This window comes from Lissotriton helveticus, chromosome 8 (genome assembly GCF_964261635.1).
Source record: "Lissotriton helveticus chromosome 8, aLisHel1.1, whole genome shotgun sequence".
Classification (NCBI taxonomy): domain Eukaryota; kingdom Metazoa; phylum Chordata; class Amphibia; order Caudata; family Salamandridae; genus Lissotriton; species Lissotriton helveticus.
In genome coordinates, this window is record NC_136069.1 from 903,784,779 (window position 1) to 903,797,646 (window position 12,868).

A 12,868-nucleotide genomic window follows, 5' to 3' on the forward strand; every position below is an offset into this window, starting at 1 on the left:
CTCACCAAGGACCCCAGCACCGCCAAAACTAACCTACACGAAGGAATGAAAGAAGTCGCCGAATGGATGAAACAAAGCCGTCTGAAACTGAACTCAGACAAAACAGAAGTCCTCATCTTAGGTAAATCCCCCTCTGCATGGGACGACTCCTGGTGGCCGGAAGCCCTCGGAAATGCACCCATCCCGTCAGACCACGCACGGAACCTTGGCGTCATCCTGGATTCCTCACTCTCAATGAACAGACAAGTCAGCGCAGTATCCTCTTCCTGCTTTAACATTCTTCGCATGCTCAGAAAAACATTTCGCTGGATCCCCTCCGAAACAAGGAAAACAGTCACCCACGCTCTAGTCACGAGCCGACTGGACTACGGAAACACCCTCTACGCAGGTACCACCGCTAAACTCCAGAAGAAACTACAACGAATCCAAAACGCCTCAGCCAGGCTCATATTAGACATCCCACGCAACGAACACATCTCTGGTCACCTTAAAGACCTCCACTGGCTACCCGTCAATAAGAGGATTACTTTCCGACTGCTTACCCACGCACACAAATCACTCTACGACATCGGACCAGATTGCCTCAACTTTCGACTGTCCTTCTACACCCCCTCCCGCCAACTGCGCTCTTCCAGCCAAGCCTTCGCCACTGTACCTCGCATCAACAAAACCACCATGGGAGGCAGATCCTTCTCATACCTGGCTGCCAAAACATGGAACTCACTCCCCGCTTACCTTCGCCTCACCCAGAATCACCTAGCGTTCAGAAAGCAGCTTAAAACGTGGATATTTGACAAATAATCCACCTCCCCTTCCTAAGCGCCTTGAAACCCTCTGGGTATGTAGTGCGCTATATAAGTGTTATGACTTGACTTGACTTGACTGCGTCGTGCTCCCAAGTTGTAGTGAACAGTCTCACGCTCTGCATCTGAACATACACAATCTGGACTGCGATGATTGGCGGTCTCTGAGAGAGGAGTCGCAGGAGAGGTTGATTCATTGGGTGTATGTTGGTCCTTTGGATGGACCAGGCATTGCTACAGTGATGTGTAGACCACCAAGACCAGGAAAGGGCTTCTGTTAGGAGGATGCCAGCTGAGGAGAAGGAAGCACCAACTGCCCTCTCTAGGTCTTTCTAGCTGGTTGCATCTCCTAGGCTGCCCAATAACCCCATTACCCGTAAACACAAACTCCTTCCTCCAGGAGATGCACCAGCCCTCCACACTCCTCTACAGCTCTTATCTGAGCCTACCCTCGGCCCTAGTGGGCAACACTCAACCCATCACCTAAGCAACTACAACCCCACTCAAACATCTTGGTCACTTGCCATACTTGACCTCCTCCAATCTCCAATGATTCTGCTGCTGTCAACCACCTACCTCACAACCCGCATTCCACGCCCACCAGTTACATGTAGCTTCATCTCCACCTCTCTGCCACAATCGGTAGACATGTTCATGGTGGTACCACGCCTTCTGCTGTCCACAACAACACACTGTCAGAGACGTGGAACTTTTATGCTGTGATTGTTGAACAGTATTGACAACTGATACAATCTTATAGAAGCATGGGTGTGCCCAAGGGGATGTTGCTTCCAGCAGTTAAAGGCTGAATGTGTGCACACATGATTGGCACCATACCAGAGCACTGCAGATCCTGTTAGACTGTCACAAGCCTCCGAAGCCGAAAGAGCCATCAGGAGAAATGATGCATGCTGAACAGCTCACCCAAGAACTTTAATATCTCTTTACGCTGCTCCACGCGGTTCTATTTTGGTTTGGGCTGCTACGTATGCATTGCTTTTAGTGCGTTTAGTCGCTGCCTCTGTGTTACTCTGCACATGCTGCTCCCTATTACTTTTACTGTTTATCTGTATGTGTGATACCTTTGATTTACTGTAGACCCTGCTTTATACCCATACATTGTTATCATTTACATAATGGTGTAGCATGACCATTATTAACATGATACCTTGCTGCTACCTACGATTGTTTTGAGTTTGCATTTACTGGCTTACATGATCGCTACAACAAGTGATACTCTTCATCTGTGAGTTGTGCATTCCACACAACAACCTGTGTCCACTCCCAGGATGTACTGTGATATTACCCTTCCCACCTAAAATGAACTCAGTTGGGGCATATTTTTGTCACTCAGGAATGGCCCCAGCGCATTCATCTGGGTCTCATCAGTACACCTGCAAGCTCCTCTGCTGCCAGCTTCTCACAAATATCCTTGCTACTGGCTTGAGCTTCTATCATAAACCCTTTGTTTAACACTGCTTTGCAACCACTCTACAAGTTAAACCAAGTCAAATCCTTAGCATCCTGACTGTAGCGCCTTTTTAGGTCTTGCCTGAGACATTGCAGGCACTGTCGCTTGCCAGATAACTTAAAGAACAAGCATTTACAATGAAATAGGTCTCGCATTTACGCGACTTTGAGCTTTTGACAATGCAAATAACAATGCCTTTTTTTTGTTTTTGCTTTTAAAACATAAATAAAAGACAAAAAGCAAAAAAACTAGAACACATTTTTCGTATTAATTCTGGAGTTTATTAGGGAACTTCAGTTGTATATATTGTTTTCTAGTTTAAAGGCGGGCAGTGTTTGCAATTAGGTAAGGTGCCATAGGTTCTGATAGTAAAACGCAGCAGGTGCTTATGATATTCTAGCCTTCTGAAGGTTCCGGCAATATTTTTTGCATTCCGTGGTCTGAGGCAAAGGCCTGTTAAGCACTTTACACACTCCTAAAACAGCTGGTGAGAAATGCAGTAACTCAAACAACCTTCATGAGCGCCATCCATGCTGCTCATAACTCTTCCTATCTAATCCTAACTATGTTAACAGTGGCTTGTCTTATTTACTCAGAGGGCTAGCACGGGCACCGAATGCATTTGAAATGCTAAATATCTCGCATTTGAGAGAGTTTAAGCTATTGCCATTGTAAATGACAGTGCCTGTTATTCATCTATTTTCAAAACAACACATAAATAAAAGGCATTGTCATTTACAATGCCAATAGCTCAAACTCTGAAAAATGCGAGACCTATTGCATTGCAAATGCTTGTTATTTATGCAAACGACAAAGTTTAACCGCTTTCGTGCGGCGCCGATTCCCCCCCTGTGCTGGACATTCCAGAACAGGGTGGAGTCGTGACGGAACTGTTCCGTCATCAGCACAGCTCAACCGTGACTGTTGACGGAATGGTTCCGTCACAAGCATCGAAGGGGTTAAGACTCATGCACTGTAATTCATCCCCATATTGTAATGTTTGGAGCGGATGGTTAAAACGTGGACGAACCTTGCTAACCAGCTGCGTTCTGTGTTGCCCTGATGTTCTATCTTGGATGTATCTTCTGGTTTGTTTACCAGATACGAAAACAATAAACAACTGTTTAAAAAAACTTTACAACAGAAAAATACCACTGCAACAGAATGTATGGAAACAAGCTCCATGTGGATTTAAAATGATTTCTTTAACCTGGAAGTACTCACTGTTTCAAATCCACGATGAGGGTGATCAGGAAAGCCTCCAGGCATTCCTCCCTTGAATTCGTCCATCAGCAAAAACGGATCCACATTTTTTAGCTGAAAGAAAAACAGAGTTATTTATTTTTGTCAATTTGTTTATTTATTTGATGAATTGTTAAGCGGTAAAAGGGATAAAGATGTATTTACCTGTAGGATACAAGGGTACGGACTACTGCAATTTACCCCGTATAATACTGAGGAACTGAATAATGAGAGCCATGTTCATGAAATGCTACATTTTATCCACTGCCACAATCACTATTGGCGAAAATAAAATGGTTCCAAAATTGATGTGCAGGTGTTTCATGAAATATTAAATTTGCTCAACAAAATCTGTGGGGTTGATGCTCATGTATAAGTTAGTTTTCACATATTCACCCTAGCAAGTTATTATTAAAGAATTACTGTCAATACCTACTATATTATAATTATAAGAGTTCAAAATCATTGTAAAATAGATTTTGTATTTGTTTTTAATTTCTCTTGCTCCAAGTATTCACCCATGCTGAAAGGAACCCAAGACCCTTACCACCGACCCGTAACACTAACTGGTTCTACTCATACAGTGGACCCACAGGTTTGATTGTTCTCATCTTAGACTAAGTGGTCGCTTACGATCTTGTTAAGAAACTCTTCCGACCGAATAGGTTTTGGAATAGTTTCTGAATGATTCGGGTACTGTGCATCCGACCGACCGATTACAATGTATCCGGATACTATTCGGTTAGAACCCCATTGACTTCAATGGGAATCTGTGTTCTGAATGAGAACACAGGCTCCCATTGAAGAAAGGGGTGCCTGGGGAAAATGTTGCCTCCTGTGGCAGGTACCCCATGATGCCTGCCACATTGTGCATGAATAGAAAGGGGGGTCCCTTGGGTACCCCCACGGGACCGATTCGGAAAGCCCCGGGTGAAGGGGGCCTGCTATGGGCCCCCAAAGACAGGTTCCGACAGCCGTTTCATTACGGGCAGGTTGAATCGGAACAGCTGTCCGAACCGCTCATCGTAATCACTCGCTTGGAAACTGTGTCCATAGAACTGTATGATTCGGCTCAAAAAGACTCGAGCTGTCCGAATGCCTTTTGGAACCAATTAGGACAGCCCGAACGGTTTCCGGGCATCGTAATCGGTCGTTGGGAAATGTGTACGGTTCATTCGGAAACAAGGGTCCGATGTGGAGCCCTTCCGAATGGCATCGTAATCGATCCCTGAGTGGAATTCGAATGGACATCCTCACACAGCCAGGTGAGGTAGCAATGACTAAGCCAAAGAAAGCTTCAAATAATGCTCAATCAAAGCTTGATTTATAAGTCTTTCGGAAACCCAGAAGATTCCCTAAGTCGAAGCCTGCAGACCAGCTGGGTTCCTCCGAATGTTTGTTGGAGGCCAAGCTCACATTCCAGCTGATAATTTTTTAAGTCAGAAGCAACAACCTTGCATTTCTGAAAAGATTTCCTTTCATAAACATTTTGATTGTCAGGGTGGAAAATATTCACTGTAGACGGGGAGATACTGATGTCTGAGCCCTCAAGATTGGCAAGAAAATTTCAGTTGTGTAAAAAGAAGGCTAAAGAAATAGAAAAAAATTATCCAGGAAAAATAATGTTTGCATTTTTGGTCTCAGAAAGGGAATAGATACCAGGAAGATGAAAGACTTTATTGAAGATGAAAGACTTCATTGAATGTTTAATCTATTCACGCATTTCCACATTGAGAGGGATCATCTTTCACTTGGATCTCAACCTATTCCTGGTGTCTCTCCAATGTCAATGTCCCTCTACCCAACTGCTACTATAGGGGTAGGAGTAGAACAGCTGATAGACATATGGGCGAAGTGATACATGACAATATTATGCAAATATTTTTTCCGAGACATCAGCTTTATGCGGCAGAAAACCAGGAAGGCAAGTGATGAGGCCACAGGAATTCCCAGGTAGAGGGGAGTACCTCATTCTATAGTATTTCTTTCAAATTTGCACCTAACAGCCAAAATAGCATTCACTTCTACATCAACCTGGAGGCCACTGCCATTTTTACTGAACACCTCATGCAAATGGCATGCCAAGTCTGCCTTCCAAAACCACCTATATGGAGGTTATATGGCTATTACATTGCAACAATATGCTATTAATCCGACTGGGTGCAGCAACTCCTATCGAAATTATAGCAGTCAGTCCAATTCAGCTCTATGTTAGTGAAAGAGATTACAATTATTATTTTATTTATTTTTAACATTTATAAAGCGCAAACAAATGCCCTTGGGTGTCTCGGCGCTACAGATTCTATGCAAGATGTTAAAGCTTAGATTTACTGATTAAACAACAAGGTTTTTCTTGTCTTACGAAATTGGAGCAGTGATGGAGCAGAACGGATGTGAAGAGGCAAAGTGTTCCAAAGCTTTGCTGCTGTCACCACGAAACATCCATCTCCCCAGGAGACTGTCTTAGTACGGGGAACCACTAGCTGAAGTGCAGTCTTAGATCTAAGATGTCTCGAGGGACAGTGGAACGTCAGTTGTTTGGTTAGAAACTGAGGGCCCTGTTTGTGAACAGCCTTATAGGTCAGGCATAAGGTTTTAAATTTTATGCGATTCTTGATCGCTAGCCAGTGGTAATTCCGAATAACATGTGAGATTGACTGGAATTTCGGAGTCCCTGAAAGCAGACGAGCAGCGGCATTTGGACCGTCTGCATTTTGTTAATAACCCTGCCTTGTGCATTTGCAAACAGTCCATTACAGTAGTCTAGTGACGATATTACTAAAGTGCTAACCAGAGTTTTCCCTGCACTTTCTGGTAAGAATGGAATTAGTTTCTTTATCATTCTAAGTTTAAAAAAGGCAGTAGACACCACTTGGTTAGCATGGGGAACAAAGTTTAAGTTGTCATCAAATATTATTCCCAAATTTCTAACCTTTGAGACCGTTTGAGGTATCGACCTCAATGATGCAGGCCACCAGGAGCTGGACCAGACAGGTGATAGTTTCCCGAAGATAACCACCTAAGTCTTTTCGGTGTTAAGTTTGAGGCAATTGCTGGCCATCCAATCCTTGACGGCCAGCATGCCTCCTTAGAAAGACTCTGCTACAGTGTCACCATCTCTATTTATGGCCAACACCAACTGAGTGTCATCAGCATAAGAGGTAAGGCTCATCCCATGAGATTTTATCACTCTAGCTAGGTCCGACACATAGATGTTAAAGAGTGTCGGATTTGGGGATGAGCCTTGAGGGACTCCGCAGGGGAGGGTTAGGTTGGCCGATCAAAATGGCCCAAGACTAACTGCCTGCGTTCTCTCCGACAGGAAAGAAGACAGTAGATCTTTAGCTCTGTGTTGGATGCCCAGTGCTGAGACACGGTCGATCAGGATATCATGATCGACCGTGTCGAAGGCCACTGACAAATCCAACAATATGAGCACTGCGGTGCCTCCCTGGTCTCTGATTATCCTTATGTCCTCTGAGGCCTTAACGAGAGCAGTTTCGGTTCCAGGCAGCTTGCGGAACCCAAACTGCGTATCATCCAACAGACGATGTTCCTCAATGAATTCTGACAGTTGCATGTTCATTGCTTTTTCTGCAACCTTCGTCAGAAAGGGCAAGTTAGCTATGGGTCTATAATTTTTCAATTCATCTGCATCCAGGTGAGGTTTCTTAAGAAGTGGTTTAAGAAGCGTGTTTTTCAGCCTAGTTGGAAAAACCCCTGTCTCAAACATGGCATTGCATATCTGAGTTAACACCGGCGCAATCAAGTTGATGACCGGGGGGAGGACTTTAGGTGAACATGGATCAAGGGCCGAGCCGGCCTTTACAGATTTTAAAATATCCATTGTATGCTGTTCTGTAATGTCTTTAAATTGTGAAAAATAATAATCAATGGGGGTAGTACTAGATAAATCTGAATCAATGGTAACTTTGGAGGAAAACTCTGCATAGATGTTATCTACCTTTTCATAGAAATATAACGCCAAGGCATGAGTAAGTGCTTGAGACGGTGATGGATCAAGCCCTGATCTTTGGACTGGGTAAGAGTGGTCTGCTTAATTCAGACACTCTGTTCATCACCACCCCCTTTTCTGTATCGTTGAGACGGTGGAGGGGCAGGATCAAGTGCTCTACCCGATAATTGTTTCACCACTTGGTACAATTCTCTATAAGAGTTTTTTGCTGTTTCTATCTTAGATGTGTCAAATTTTCTTTTTTCTTCCAAAATCTTTTTTTATACTTAATGAGTTCTTTTTTATAACGCATCTTTTGCTCCAGAGAGTAGGATCTTCGCCAATGTCTTTCTAAGTTCCTACACCTCTGTCTTTGTTCTCGAAGAGAATCCGTAAACCACGGAGCAGAGGGGGACGATCTATTTTTGGAAATCGTTTTTTCAGGTACAAGTTGATTAGTGGCATTACTTATCCAATTCATGAATTGTTCAGTGGCTATGTTCGGGTCAGGTGAAATTACCGGACGGGTGTTTGTCAATAGTGTAGAGAAAAGTGAATTGTCTATATCTTTCCAGTTTCTAAAAGTGTTGTGACCAAGATCTACTACATTTTTAGTTGGGGGGCCTTCGGGGGTTAATTTACAGATAATGGCGTGATGGTCAGACCAGGGGAGAGGGAGGATGTCTTGGATGAGAATCCCTTTAACGTTAGAGAAAACACCATCCAACACATGACCAGCTTCATGCGTGGGCGATGTGACTAACGGAGATAGTCCAAGGGCTTCCAAGTCAGTCAATAAAGTGAGAGTGGCTCAGGGCTCGGCCATCAGCCCCATTCTTTTTAATGTCTATTTCAGACCCCTGTTGACGATCATCAAGCGTTATAACATCAGGTCATCAACTACGCTGATGATACACAACTCATTCTCTCCCTGGAGGGAGAGCAGTCCATCTCAGTAGAGGGGTTTCATAGGTGTTTAGAAGATATGTCACAGCGGCTGAAGGAGAATTCTTTACAGTTTAATATAGCTAAAACTGAGCTGATGCAATTTGAGAAGCGTAGGAACACGGTATGGCCGCCCATGAATCTGTGGCCCCCAGAGTTTCCCAACCCTGGCCAGCCGGTCAAAACAGTTCGTAACATGGGGGTAACATTTGATTGTAACCTCTCCCTGGAGGCACACGTGGGGAAGGTGGTGAGCTGCTGCCTGGCGATTATTCGCTCTTTGAGGAAGATTTTTCCTCCTTTACCCCATCAAGCCCGCGTCCTGATAGCACGGAGTACGATATACGGATTATTGTAATGCCCTGCTCCTTGAATCCCCTAAATTCTTACTAAACAGGCTACAGCGGATGCAATCTGCCGCTGCTAAACTGGTACTAGGATGGTCAAGGAGGCCCTCCGCCTCTGGAGCATTGGCGGAGTTGCACTGGCTCCCTGTGACACAAAGAATCAAATTCAAATCCTTGTGTCTAGTATTTAAAGCCCTACATGGAAAAGGACACGTCTCTTTCCAGCAAAAATTTGAATGGTATGTTCCGGGCAGAACGCTCCGCTCCTCTGGAAGCAAGTTAATAAAAGTCCCACATTTTAAAAAAGTTAGAGCTGGTGGTAGATCATTTGGGGTGGCTGCGGCCAGGCTGTGGAACACTCTACCTACTGAACTGAGACAACACAAGGATCTTCTTGCGTTCAGAAAGAACCTTAAAACTTGGTTATTCCCTAAGAACTAGGCCTGTGCTTTAGCCCCCTTCTGTGTTGACATGGTCTTTGAGTTACTAGCGCCAAGATGCCTGTCAGGTGATAGGGCGCTTTAGAAATTGTATAAATAAATAAATAAAATAAAATAAATAAGAGAGTGTCATTATTCTCAATTTTCTCCATGTGAAAATTAAAGTCACCAAGGACAGTGAATGACTCATCAAGGACTACCGATTCCAGCAATGTGTTGAAGGAAGCCAGGAATTCACTGCGTGCTCCTGGAGGTCTGTATAAAAGAACTCCTTTAAAATTTTGCGAGGGGGTTAGTGAGATAAAAAAGCGGAGTGCCTCGCAATGTGAGGAGGGAATTTGATCTATTCTGACTAGAAATCGGTTGCGGGAAATTATTGCCAACCCGCCACCTTTCTTATTAACTCTGTCCTGTCTTTGTATTCCATATCCTTCTGGAATAGTGACCACAAGATCAGGGTCTGATGCTTTATCCATCCAAGTTTCTGTCAAAAACAATATATCAATGTTTCTATCAGTGATTATATCGGCTATCTCCTGTCTATGTTTGCCCAGTGAGCGGACATTAATAAGTGCTATTCTTAGACTAAGACATTTGTAATTATTCGTCTCGTTTGTTCTTACGACAGGCTGATAGTGGGGCAGAATTGACATACAATGAGGGCAACTGATTACCTGTTTAATCAATAGGTCCTCAGGTTCCATCAAAAAGCAGTTGTTACCAGGACCATGGCGTAGCCGCATTAATTCTGATCTTGTATAAACAGTCTGAGATTGTATGGCCGGTGAACCAGGGGTCTTGGCCCTGGGCCCGGTCCCGGCACGGACGGGCGCAGACGGGCTTGCCTTTGGCGCGCCGCCGGGAAATGTGGACCATGATATAGGACAGAGCGGGGGGTGGGAGGAAGCAAACAGCTAGAGTGCTGCCCTCGGCGTACCCCCAAGATGGCGTCCACCCCTGTCTCCTACCGCGTCAGCATCTAGTCGGCTGCGCGGGGAGCGGGGTTCGAGGCGACAGGTAGGTTCAAACAGAAGCTGCAATGAGTTTAAAACAAATGGGCAATTTAAAAGACAATTTAAAAAATGTTCATAGCAAGCAAAAGTCTACAATCTAAGCCCCCGGCTTTCCGCCTCAGTGGAAGTCTTCTTACTTAGCACCACTAAGCATGCAGTCAAATATTATTCCGACCCAATAGCCTGTAAGAATCAGGCTACAGCCAGCTCTCCCTAGCCACATGTAACCTTCTTTTTTCTATACAACCATCTTCGTGAGTGTGCTTAATTTGTTATTTTTGTTTCTGACTCTTTCCCTTGGAAACAGAGGAGAGTGCTCCCCAGTGTGAGGTAAGGGGGTTGAGGAAAATGTGTGTTTGCTGAACAGATACATTACCGCTGTGGTACCACTCTAGTCTAAGGTTCTGTTTTGAGCCCTTGAACTGTAGCACAGTAGATATTTACCCAGTGCTGCTGGTGGTGGGTGGGGAGGTCACACATAGACTGCCCTATATCTATACGCCACTGAACATTCAAGGTCTCAACAATCCTTCTAATAAAGCAAGCTCATGTCATATTCATTCAGGCGTAAAGTGCGGGACTGATGCTCCAGGAGACACACCTAGCCCCCGTGGGAAACTGCCCCTGATTGGGTCCTTGGGGTGCCACAGATTTTTTGTGAACTACTATCCTTTTTCTAGAAAGACCCTGTGGTATGCTGAGCATGTTGCTAAGCATCATATTGTAATATAAATTCCAGAACGGTAGGGCCCTGTTTCTAGGAGATCAGAGTGTGATGTTTTAAACTGAGGGGAATGTTATTAGGAGCTGAGCTTCAGTAGCGACGAGTGATAGATGGGGGTCTGTATCCTGAAATATCTTTTAAAAGTTTGAGTATATATCTGCGTCTGAGAACTCTTGCCCCCACAGACCCTCAACATAATACACAGGTCTACCACTTTTAAGTAGAGTAGGTCCTCCCTAGAATCTAAGGGTAGATAATTATTTGCATCTGGTCCTTTTGGTTTATCGGTTAATATTTAAGGCACCAACATTAACTCCTGTTGTGCTTGTAAAGTAACGGCTGATATATATACATATATATTTATATATATCCACATATATATATATATATCCATGTGGATATATATAAATATATATGTATATATATATCAGCCGTTACTTTACAAGCACAACAGGAGTTAATGTTGGTGATATATATATATATATATATATATATATATATATATATATATCTTTTCCCATGTTGCTCGCCAATTCCTCAGGTCTCCACACAGCAATATATCTTTTCGCATGTTGCTCTCCAATTCCTCCGGTCTCCAGACATCAGGTCTCCACACATCAGGTGCAACAGACGAGAGGGAGAACTCAGACTCAGTTCGAAGAACATTGTGCACTCTGGCCATGATTTTAGATCAATATTTATTTAAATAAATGCAAAGTCAAGCATACCGACAAACGCGCTTCAGGCTCCTGGCCTTCGTCAAGGTCAGTGAATTCATTCAAAAAGCTGCGTTTTAACAACAATTAATTTCATTTAGTGATTCTAGTCAAGCGGTCACCCCCCTTCCGGGTCACTCGACAGTGGGAGGTTCCAGAGGGCACATTTGCGGTGGTCCAGGTTACATGGAATCACAGATGTTGGTTAATTGTCAATGTTTATGCACCCCCACGTCTTCAGCAGCGTACGCTGGACAAACTGTCCGACCTCCTGCTACAGTCTGGCCCTGCAACATACCTCATAGGAGGCGACTTTAATGACGTAAGCGATCCTGCCTTAGATCATACACTGACGCGACCGAGGCAACAGGAGGCTACTGCCTTGGCTAAGTTCCAGGTGGACCTCGGGCACACTGACCTTTGGAGGCACTATCATCCATCCACATGTGCATTCGCCTACTTTTCTGGGGCCCACAGGGTGTTTTCTAGGCTAGACTACCTTTTTGCCCCAGCTGGTGAGATTGACAAGATCGAGGAGACTGATTTTTACCCAGGGAAATCTCAGATCATTCACCGCTGTACCAGGGGGTGGGGGGAAGACGTAAACGTCTGGGCACGACATGGAGGCTGAACGCTTGGGCACTGAGGGATGAAACGGTTGCTGCAGAAATTGGGGTGGACACTGACCTCTATTTTAAAGAAAATGAGGGCTCTGTGCGGTCAGCGGTCACTCTCTGGGAGGCCTTTAAGACTGTGATACGTGATAGGGCCCAAAATATTATAGCCCACAGTTTCCCCAGATTCGTAACCCATCTTAGACCAATTTTCAGTCATTTTATCTACAGTATGAAGTAATCTCATCTTCTCATAATTTGAGTAATCAATTCCAGAATTTCAAAGTTAGCTTTGTTGATATGAAGTGCCAGGATACTAATCTCCTCCTCATTCTTACTGCTTAGATCATTGAGGATTTTGGGAGGTTCAACACAGATTTCAGACATGGCCTTTCCATCCTATTCCAATCCTGGAGCCAACAAATATGTAAGATTACCATACTATATAATAACTTGGTCTGAAAAATTGTTTTAAATGCTAAAAAGGCGGAAGACAACTTCGGGCCACCATAAACTCTACTAAACTTAAAACGTCCTGCTATAACTGGTAGCACACAGTGTTTTACAACATCCAGATGGACTTTCCAATAAATGTTTA

General features: G+C 44.1%; 1 protein-coding gene across 3 annotated transcripts in view; it reads right to left on the reverse strand.

The window, feature by feature from the left end:
• Positions 1-12,868, reverse strand: part of PIR (pirin) — a 492,836-nt gene that overhangs the window by 376,152 nt on the left and 103,816 nt on the right. For all 3 annotated transcript variants that reach the window (XM_078657706.1, XM_078657705.1, XM_078657704.1), the window contains exon 3: positions 3,499-3,591. In XM_078657706.1, the coding sequence (XP_078513832.1) occupies positions 3,499-3,591 (93 nt within the window). The remainder of the gene's footprint in view (positions 1-3,498; positions 3,592-12,868) is intronic.